The 10,511-nt window shown below is 36.2% G+C and overlaps 2 protein-coding genes across 4 annotated transcripts; both read left to right on the forward strand.

Annotated features, from left to right (window-relative positions):
* Positions 1 to 256: 256 nt before the first annotated feature.
* On the forward strand, positions 257 to 5,898 carry LOC110768334 (alpha/beta-Hydrolases superfamily protein). Of its 3 annotated transcripts, none has more exons than XM_021972056.2 (9): positions 257 to 389; positions 520 to 719; positions 1,176 to 1,205; positions 1,956 to 2,082; positions 2,175 to 2,321; positions 3,972 to 4,102; positions 4,201 to 4,338; positions 4,579 to 4,677; positions 5,323 to 5,898. In XM_021972056.2, the coding sequence occupies exons 2-9, from the start codon at positions 576 to 578 to the stop codon at positions 5,548 to 5,550; spliced, it is 1,044 nt and encodes a 347-aa protein (XP_021827748.2). In that variant the 5' UTR covers positions 257 to 389; positions 520 to 575; the 3' UTR covers positions 5,551 to 5,898. The 3 variants fall into 3 exon arrangements, with proteins under 3 accessions (XP_021827748.2, XP_021827746.2, XP_021827747.2); XM_021972054.2 differs by having other exon boundaries at positions 283 to 389; positions 497 to 719; XM_021972055.2 differs by having other exon boundaries at positions 290 to 412.
* A 134-nt stretch (positions 5,899 to 6,032) lies between these two features.
* Positions 6,033 to 10,163, forward strand: LOC110768336 (protein ABA DEFICIENT 4, chloroplastic). Its single transcript, XM_021972058.2, has 7 exons — positions 6,033 to 6,233; positions 6,365 to 6,480; positions 7,088 to 7,307; positions 8,940 to 9,040; positions 9,250 to 9,378; positions 9,471 to 9,559; positions 9,633 to 10,163. Exons 2-7 carry the CDS (start codon positions 6,436 to 6,438, stop codon positions 9,784 to 9,786), a joined length of 738 nt encoding a protein of 245 aa, XP_021827750.1. The 5' UTR covers positions 6,033 to 6,233; positions 6,365 to 6,435; the 3' UTR covers positions 9,787 to 10,163.
* Positions 10,164 to 10,511: the final 348 nt, after the last annotated feature.

The raw sequence follows: 10,511 nt of genomic DNA on the forward strand, positions 1-10,511 counted from the left end.
GTATGTCTCAAATTGTCAATTACTCGTACTTTGTTTTTTGGTTCGAAGTCAATTACTCGTGCTTAGACCAAATGATCGACGCCTTTGAAAATTACAATCTGACGTACCAAACCTTCCCACTGATAATAAAACGACCAATTTAGTCCCATTATTTATTATTTATTATTTATTGTTGAATATTTCAGATAAAGCACTCCCAATCAGATCGAATCTCAAACTCCGCAGCCAACACGTGCTCTTTTATTTTTTTATATTATTTTTTGCTAAGTCAGATTCTCATTTGGTTAGGCTTTCTTTTCGGGCCCTCTATTTATTTATCTTTCTTTATTTTATTATTTGATTCAGAAAAACGGAATCAACATGGCGTTGAAACTGGCAAAGCCTTACAGGTGCCACCCTTTTCCACTCGACGGTACTTGAGATAGCTTAGAACAATATCTCATTCTGATATTGGTCTTTTTGGTCTTCTGTCTTTTTTGTTTTTCACCTTTAAAAGAAACTCTGTTCGAAACGTTTCAGAGGAGTTGAGAGCCAAGTTTTGTTTCCTAACAAAGAGAAAAAAGAGCATAGAAGCAATGGCGCCCAAAAAGAGGCTGCAAGGTGTTGATGACAAATTGCAGAAGCTTCTGGATGCTAAAATGGATGAAGCTCCTGCCAGAAGGCGGGCTCGTGAGGCCTTCAAGGAAATTCAGCTGGGGATTGATCATATTTTGTTCAAGGTATTGTTTTCATATGTTCCATTTGAATTTGAATTTTTTGTTTTTGAGAAAGTGAACTTTTGGGTTGTTTATGGTTCCAGCGAGTTGTAATTTGAGAGATTGCAATTGGGTTTTGTAGTGGGTTGATGATGACTGGCACTGAAACTTTTTAATGGGTTAATGGGAATCGGTGGTTAGTTGAGGAATGAACTATTTTTCACATTGAATTTTCATTGACATAACTTATTTTTGTTTAAAAGATTTGCTTCTGAACTGATTTTATTCATTTTTACAGTCCACACAGCCACAAACATATACTCAAATTGGCTATGCATACTATTTTTCTTTGGTTTTTGGTCATCTTTCTGAGATAGTAGTTCAAGATGTTATATAATATTCATTCTTGCTGTCTTTTAATTACACTCTTGGAATATTTTCTCAGTAATATTTATTGTTTTATGTTTGGTTGTGCTGCAGACACCCTCTGATGGATTGAAAATAGAGGAGGTAAAAACTCTTTATTACAGCAATCAACTTACATTTTGATTTTTATTGGTACAAACGGCTTTTGGGTGCGAGAAATGCAGTGGAGTGATATGCCAGTCAAAGGATTATATACCTATGCTGTGTGTTCGTCTGTGTGTGTGTGTGTAATTTCTTTGTATTTTAATTTTTAATATTTTGTGCAAACCTGTACGCCATTCTTATCTGCAAAATCTTGTTTCTCATCTATCTTATATTGGTTCAAGATAGTATTCTAGCATCCAGCCCAAAACCAGTTCATAATGGGTAGATACCAAGATCTTGTATACTATGGTTCAAAGCTTGACATTCCTAATGTGGGATGTATACTCTAGACATGCCCCCTCATGTGCGGCATAGTCAAACATGTGAAAAAATTTATATTAGGTGACGTGGGAGCACGTGTGGTAATTGGGGACTGACACGTGGATGAACTCTAACACTGATAAAATTAGACTATGCAGTATTTATACTCTCACCAGGTCCATTATGAGAAGGTTTGTTGATCAGTCATACATTGATCTATACCCATGGGCAGCTTGAGAGTTACTAAAACTTCTCCTCTGAATTCAGTTGTGGCCATTTTTAACTATACTTGTAAGCGGTATTGTTTCTGCAAAATTAGCTGTCATGTATCTTGCTAGGTTAAGGTATTGGGGCTCGCTCGTTTGATTTCCAAAGTTTCTGCTCACTACTTTTAATATGAACATGGTCTTGGCAAATTCTATTGTGCAGTCATATGAGGTAAACTCCAGGGGATTGGAGATCTTCTGCAAGAGTTGGCTTCCAAAGGCATCTCGCCCCAAAGCAATAGTGTGTTACTGTCATGGTTACGGAGATACTTGCACTTTTTTCTTTGAAGGCATGTAACCTGTCAAAAGAGAATAGTGTTGACCAAATTGCGTTGTTAGTCATGCACTGTAGTGGAACCTAATAATTTCATAATTTCTGCAGGAATTGCGAGGAAGTTGGCGTCATACGGATATGGAGTTTTCGCAATGGATTACCCTGGATTTGGTCTTTCAGAAGGCCTTCATTGCCATATTCCCAGCTTTGACATTCTTGTAGATGATGTCATTGAGCATTACTCCAAAGTCAAAGGTATGTTAGCATAGTTATTAACCTTCCTGTTAGAACTTTCGAATGTGAGAATTGTTGAGCTGAAGGTGAGGATTAGGATATTTAGACAGGAGGCGGATTGTATCTTTGTGCAGTCACTGAGTCAGCTGGCCAACCATCTTGGTGCTTCAAACGTGCACTGGGTTGGCAGATGAGAAGCATGAACCGGAAAAATCTAAGTGCTGGATGAAGTCTTAGTATTATTTTTACCCTGTGGCCATCTTGTCAACCTTACCACCAATATTTGGGACAGTAATGTGATAATCATATAATAGTTAAACAAGGCAGAGTTGGAAACAATTTGTAAACTTTCTAGAAGTAGAGCCTATGGCCTCTTTTTAATCTATATTTTTTAGTCTCTGCTTGCTTTCCTTTAGGAATGTTATAGAAGATTGAGGCAAGGAGGTCCTCTTCATTGCCTCTCACTGGTCATAAGAAACCTCAGTTTCCTGATGCTTGAGGTAATGTGTAATTCATTTGATTTTGGAAGTTTATTAGCACTTATCGGTGTTTGGAATTTTATGAGGGACCTAGTGTTTAGGTTTCATCTTGCCTTCCTCCTACTTGCAAGTTTCTCCTGGGGTGGATTGTTAATTAGACCTAGCTTTTGGCTCAAAGTAGTATAACGGTTATCATCCTACCATCACTGTCCCATAAAAGAAGATCATCTCTTCCATAAATGGTTTCGCTCAATTGGAATATAAAAGCCTATAATTGTAGCATCCTGTCCCATAAGAAGATCCAAAGCGTACTTTGACGTTCCTATCATATATTGGTCGATCTGTGCTTTATTGTGAATTGGAAAGGAAGTTGGATTGATGAGGATCCAAAGAGTAATGCAATTGTCACTTGGTTACTTGTAGGAGAATAGATATCTTGACATAACAGTGACAGGAAATAGAACTTTAGAAGGACAGTATCCGTAATGGAAAGTGATCCCTTTTGCAGTGATGTTGAACTGGGTTGTAGCAACCAAAAGACTGTCAACTACTTTAGGTGATGAACTGTTGATGACAGATACCATCTGCAGTTTTCTCTATCAGAGGATGAGTGGAATATTGTGTTTATGTGACTATATTCTTTCCAAAGAGTTAAGACAAAGATTCCACCATAATCTTGTTCTTGATGGAAAGTTCCCCAAAGTGAGCCAACCAAATTTTCCAAGTCGCTTATGAATCCTTTTAGTGACCAGATGAAGCAACTTTGCTGGGGTGTTAACATTTCATTTCTTTTCTAATTGATATGCGAAATCATTTTGCCCTCTGATATATATATATATATATATATATATATATATATATATAGATATATATATATAACCCCAAAAATAAAAGAAGCAAAGTGATGTGGAAACAAATTTTCAAGGGAAGCTTTTCTCTTGACGCACTGTACCTCTTTCGAGCTACTTATTCTTTCTAGTTTGCATCTGGGGTCAATAATTACACCTCTTGGCTGGGGATGAAGTTTTTTCTTCATCTTTTTCATCCAAACTTATAATCAAGTGAGAGAGACTAAAAGATCTGTACACAATCTGTTGTGTTTAATGTGTGTCTATTCTTTGAACAATAACATAACCAAAACGCCAATCTCAGTTTAATTCTTGATATTTACATAAGTCTATTTGTACTGCAGAGAACCCTGAGTTCCATACTCTTCCAAGCTTTCTCTTTGGACAGTCCCTGGGTGGAGCTGTAGCATTGAAGGTTCATCTAAAACAACCTAGTGCATGGAATGGCGCAATACTTGTTGCACCAATGTGCAAAGTAAATTCTGCAACTTGACTGTGTTAGCAACAATGTTTTTCTTTGGTTTTTACCTTCTTTTAACAGAACAGTGTATTTTCTCTTTTTTGTTTTTGTAGATTGCAGATGACATGGTTCCACCTTGGGCATTAACACAAATCCTGATTGGTGTGGCTAAGTTCCTTCCAACAAAAAAATTAGTTCCACAAAAGAACCTGGCTGAGGCAGCATTTAAAGACTTGAAGAAAAGAGAAATGGTTTCTCTCTTTTTTTTTCTAAATAATTTAAAGTATTTAAAAGCAATGATGTTCTGGGAAAAGTCATAAACCTTGTTTTCTTTCCTAGACATCATGACAAAATGAAAACTTTCAAGCCATTGTGGAAGATCTTATGTTTATAAGATGTGTGGTGTTCTTTATGTTGTGATTTCATGTGCCATTTCTTTTAGTCTTCTTTTTTAAATTGTGGCTTTAAAATTGCCCTTTTCCTGAATGCAGACAGCGTATAATGTTATTGCTTACAAGGATAAACCACGCCTGCGGACTGCTGTGGAAATGCTCCGAACAACTGAAGAGATAGAACGTCGACTGGAAGAGGTATGCCAATTCCATGACTTCTCTTTTATTACAGTCATATTCTGAATCAACTGGACTAACCTCTAAGATTTCTTTGATTGCGTTAATTCTGTCCAGTCTATTCAGCATGCACCTTTTTCCCTTAATATGTGTTGTCTTGCTGCGTATTTTCTGATACTTTTTCTTTATTCTTTGAGGTCGTGAACAGTTGAGGCATTTATAGAACTAGATGGTAATTCTTATCAGCTTAATTCACTGATGTTTGGGTTTATCTGAATTTGTAACTTCAACCCAGTACAGTTGGATTGAGTTATAATCCAAAGGATAAAAATGATTTTTATATGCATCAGATATGACCTACATCTCTTGTGCTTCAGGACTAGTGATATGAAGTGGCAGAAGACATACATCGTAACCCCACCGATGATGTGTTTTCTTATAAACCTTTTTTTCATATTCAGTTTTTGGAAATCTATATGGTTCAGCTTTTGTTTTGTGAGGTTCAGGTTGTGATTTATTTCTTGTAATCTGATGAAGATGTTGCTGTGAGTTTATATTCAGAAATCGTGCTCGCCCTGAAAATTCAGTTGATTTCGGTATAGTTTAGCACCAGCAGTATCTTGAATTGTAACTTTATTAGGTTACTTATAATGATTATCGTTACAGGTCTCTCTTCCACTATTAATCCTACATGGAGAGGCTGATATTGTAACTGATCCATCTGTAAGTAAGGCCCTGCATGAGAAAGCAAGCAGTTCCAACAAGAAGCTCATCCTTTACATGGATGCATATCATTCCCTTTTGGAGGGTGAGCCAGATGAAATGATAGTTCGAGTTTTTGGTGACATCATTTCATGGCTCAATGAGCACAGTGAGAAATTTACGGGCAGCTAACTACTCTGCACATCTGTGGGCACCTGCATTCATGTTCTTCATGTTTGCTTCAGAAAAGGGTAGGGGAACAAAAGGGAAAGGAGCATTGGATTGGATGCGTCTATTGTGATGTACAGATTTTTTTGGTGAATAACATTGGATTAGTGTATGATTTATGGCACACAATTCAAATAAACTTTAGGTTTCAAAGTCTTTATCTTGATTAACATGAGCTGGGAGGCTGAAGCTTTTGGATGTTGACCCTTTGTAATTTGAGATTTCACAAAGGAACATTTTCTTTTCTTCTTGTTAGATTTCATCTTTCTTCATTCCCATAATGGAAGAATAAAATTATTACTTTTTCTATAAGTTGGTTTAATTAATTTTTTGTCAGCAAAGGTCATTTACATGCTGGATTTCATAGGAGAATGCCTATGCTAGCCAGCCTTAGAACTGAAATTTCATTTTATCAGAACCTCTACTAAAATTTGTGTTGGAGCCTACTAGAATGAATGACTTGTCCCTTTCTGCTAGAGGAGTGAATTTTAGCCATCCAATTATAATAAGATATAAATTGTCATATTCTTTGTTTGTTGGGTCCACTCATAACAGAACGAATGCTCAGAAAGGAACAAACAAATGCAGTGCAAGTGGGTTGTGAGGAGGTGAACGTTGTTCTTTCTAACTTTGACAAATACCTGGAGGTAGTGCTCTTTTACCTTACCTTCCTTCAATTTCTTCTCTCTCTCTCTCTCTCTCTCTCTCTCTCCCAGCTTCGTGAAATTGTTGTATTATTGAAGTTCTTTACATTTTCTTTTCCTATTCTTAATTTCAGTGTCGTAAAAAAATAAATTATGAAGCAGCCAGTATTATTTTCTTACTGGGTTTTCTGGTCTCACAACAAAAATGGCCTTCTCTTCTTGCTTTTGCCATTCTCAGTTCTCCCTCAAGGTATGGCTTTACCTAAGCTTTTCAATCTTCATGTTCTCTTCCCTACAATTTTTTTGGTCCTCAGCCTTGTATTCTTTTAAATTTGTAGCTTAGTTGATTCATCTAGGCGTTCTTAATTCTTTTATTTGCTGATCTTTAGAAGGAAGGGGAGGGGTATATGGAGTGGTTTGAAATTAGTTGTATTTTGTCCAACATAGAAAATAGGAGTTGACATTTCATAGTTCTATTCTGGTAAAAGAGTTTCTGTGGGTGCCAAATGGGTGTATTCTAGTGTAGTTCCATGGATTTACAATTGGGTAAGCGGGCATCGTCTTTCTTGGCCACGAAAATTATGTAATTGTTCTTCTTCCTTTGCCTTTCAGTTGAAAAGTTCATTGAATTTTATGTATAATTTGTTCTCAAATTCGTCTTCATGATACATGTGGCAATTCGAACGTGGCAGCAATATTGTATAAAATCTGGAAAGAGGCATTTCACCAGTTTGAACTTTGAAGTACAAGATAACATGCAACTTCTTTCATAAATAATCTCATGTCATGTGTAGGAACTCTTTATAATTTTCTGAGTTGGGTAGCTTCTCATACAACTAAATATTCGTTTCTTATAGGTTGACTATGCTAAAAAGACTATAAGACATTCGAGTAACGATAGAAGCATCACATTTTCACTTGGAAGTTCTCATACTCAAGTCTTTGGTCAACAGCTTGAGACAGTGGGAGTTCAATTACACAGGGACTGGAGTTTTGTAGGAGGTTCAACAGTTACTGTAAGACCAAAACTCGAGAGATCCATTCTACACCGAAAAGGCTCTGGAATATATGTCTCATGTAATCCTTTCTGCCACTTTGAATTCTTTTCAGTCATTTATTATTGATATCATTTTCAATGTTATGTGGCTGATTTAAGGTTTACTATCTTTAAGTAGGTTTGTAAGTTGTTTTTTATGAAATACCCACATATGTGGGAATCAATTTACAAATATGTATATGAGCAGAGAGTCTGCCTTTATACAGGATGCCCAGTCTTTAATAAAATTCGGATTGTCGATATGCCATGATAATGCATCGATATCATTGTCGCCAACAAAACGTGTTGACATGTTACCTATGCATTTTTTGCCAAAATTGATAAAATATCAATGCGCATATTGATAGTTCAGTCTTTAATTAAAGACCGAATGTCCTGCACAGAGAATCTCTGGACCAGAGAAAGCTGTAACTAGCTTTGATAACTTTGATCCGTTTTGTAAGAAAAACTACATCTGTGAGTACATATATATGGTTTTCAAATTGACACAATTACAACTACATTGCAAAACACTTGTCTATTTCACAGTTTGTACTTGTAACATTTAGATAGATAGTCCTTCACATGAAATAAAGGCTCAAAAGAAACTAGAATTCCTGCATCGCATGAGGCATGGTATGATATGATAGCATGGTTTACGGCTTCATGAATTTCGTTGAGAGAATGAATTTAAGGATTCAACATAATTTTTATTTATTTTTATATTAGGGGGTTTTGCTTATATCCAATTCCTACCTGAATGTTGTGGTGTTAGCCTTTGAGAGTCGCAGACAGTTAAGATTGTTTTAGGTTAACAAATTACCTTCTCATTCTAATGAAAGAGAAAATCTTAGCCAGATCCATAACAATAGCATCCGATTTAGTAATTGTTTTGCAGAATAACATACCCAGTATTTCACCGTATGCTACTGGCTACCAAGCTTCTATAAATCTTTGAAGATCCTTCTCTAATTTCTGCTTCTCTATAAGAAGATCACAATAGCCATATCATATGATGATTCTTATGTTTGGTAGTTTTGAGAGTTATAATACATCTTTTTTGTTTCTCTAACAGGAATGGTTTTTAGTCATTATTTGTTTCATGATCCATTTATCATCTGTTGACCTCTCATGCTAGTGAGTGATAAAGATTATGGGAGGGCTGGGGGTAGTGTTAGTGATGTAGTACAGTCTGTAGGTGTTAGATTAAGCACTTAAACAATAGAACAGAGAAGAATATAAGAGACCGGGGAGGAGAAATAGAGATCGAAAAGACGAGATAAAGGAAAGAAACAGTAGAACAAAGAAGAATATCGGAGATCGAGGAGAAGAAATATAGATCGAAGGGACAAAATCAGAGAGTTCTAGGAAAAGGTTTACTCAACATTCAAATCTCAATTTTAAAGAACTACATGGGGGTATTTATAGCCAACTAAAACCTAGACATAATAGGATAAAAATCCCTTGCTTAAACAGAAATCCTAACCCAAATAAAATAGGAAACTTAAAACTGGAAAGCTGAAATAGAAATCCTCTAGAACTTGGAAAACTAGAGAATCTAGGAAACTAACAAATACATTAGGAAACTAATAAATTTAGGTCCTACGCGTCCTGCATCAGTTAGGTTCAAATATGATCGATAAAACTAAGGTTACTGTCTTTTCTTTGGTCAGGGTTGGCAAGTTCTCAAATTGCTAGTAGAGTTTTTACTTTGGGAACAACTGCAGTTCTCCCATTTTATGCCCTCATGGTTGTGGCACCTAAAGCTGAACTGGTATGTTCTCCTGTATTTATCCAGTCCTACGACTCTCACACAATGTTGCTATCCATCCGCATTCCGATTTATGCAGGATTATACACAAAAAATCCTTTTTTAGCTCACCCACTAAAGGCACAGAAATTGAGGGGAAGTAGTTATAATTCTGCAAGATTTGCTCAACCTAAATTGATGTACCTAATTTGTTTAGATCACGTAAAATGCAGACAAAAATGTCTACGGAAAGTAGCGTACCATATATTCTGCTCGGAGTTCTCTATGCTTATCTACTATACCTCTCTTGGACTCCTCAGACGCTACGGTTGATTTTTGCAAGTAAATACTGGCTACCTGAGGTGTGTATTAGAATTATAGGTTCAGCAATCTTTTCTCATAAGTTAAGAAAATTTATACAAAATTTTGTTTTCTACCTATGTACTATGTGCAGCTGACTGGTATAGCAAAGATGTTCACCAATGAGATGACATTAGCTTCTGCCTGGATTCATTTGTTGGCTGTCGATCTCTTTGCTGCAAGGTAACTCTCTCTCTCACAAACACACACACACACACAGAGTTGTAACACTCATTAGTTGTGTTCATTCATGCAGGCAGGTTTTCTGTGATGGTCTTCAAAACGAAATTGAGACTCGGCATTCAGTTTCTCTTTGCCTGTTTTTCTGTCCCATTGGAATTCTTACTCATGTCATTACGAAAGCACTTACTAAAAGTGCTGGAAGCACAAGCGGGCACAAAACACATTGACAACTAAATTATGCTGAAACAATCAAAGGATTTTTGGGAAGTTGAATAACAAAATCTTGATATGAATGAAGATTATTATTTGTATGAGCAAACCACCAATATATGTCCTTGTTAATTTAGGTTCGTCATGGAGTTGCTTTGGAGTTCAAATCTACCTCCTACATAACTTCACTCTGTTTTGTTTTTTGTTTTGTTTTTTTTCGGACTATGTTCTAGGTATTGTACGTGCAGCGTGCTTGCATATTATGAGTATGGGTAGATGACTTTGTTGATTACTGGTTGTATGATGTAGTAGGTATAGTGTTTGTGTAGTGTTTTCAACCTACATTGTATAGGTAGATGACTTTGTTGATTACCCGTGCGGTGTTGGAAGTTTATTACTGAAAGAAGGTTCTCTAATTGCTAGTATGTATACTATGTAATCCTAGCTAATTTGAAGAAGGGCGGAAATTGTAACTACATTTTTCTATAAAAGGTGCGTGGGGATAAGGATAAATTTGCTTCAGGGCAGATGGATATTTCGGCCCGTTTAAGTAACACCCGACACGGCACGGCCCATATCTTTGGACGGGCCAGGACAAGCTAATTAGGCCCAACGAGTCGGGCCAGGCCGTTTAAAGCCCATTTATTAAATTATATTTATTTTAGAAAAAAATAATACCTAATATTATTGCATTTATATCTTAAATTCAAGTCTATTTCTTTTCTCTAATAATATATATTAA

The sequence above is a fragment of the Prunus avium genome, chromosome 3 (assembly GCF_965620075.1).
Source record: "Prunus avium chromosome 3, drPruAviu1.hap1.1, whole genome shotgun sequence".
NCBI classification, from domain to species: Eukaryota; Viridiplantae; Streptophyta; class Magnoliopsida; order Rosales; family Rosaceae; genus Prunus; species Prunus avium.

Coding starts and splice junctions, on each gene's coding strand:
- LOC110768334 (XM_021972054.2), top strand. CDS start 361: ATGGCGTTGAAACTGGCAAAGCCTTACAG. Junction 390..496: donor AAACTGGCAAAGCCTTACAG/GTGCCACCCTTT, acceptor CACCTTTAAAAG/AAACTCTGTTCGAAACGTTT. Junction 720..1,175: donor TTGATCATATTTTGTTCAAG/GTATTGTTTTCA, acceptor GTTGTGCTGCAG/ACACCCTCTGATGGATTGAA.
- LOC110768336 (XM_021972058.2), top strand. CDS start 6,436: ATGGCCTTCTCTTCTTGCTTTTGCCATTCTCAGTTCTCCCTCAAG. Junction 9,379..9,470: donor GTAAATACTGGCTACCTGAG/GTGTGTATTAGA, acceptor TACTATGTGCAG/CTGACTGGTATAGCAAAGAT. Junction 9,560..9,632: donor GTCGATCTCTTTGCTGCAAG/GTAACTCTCTCT, acceptor TCATTCATGCAG/GCAGGTTTTCTGTGATGGTC.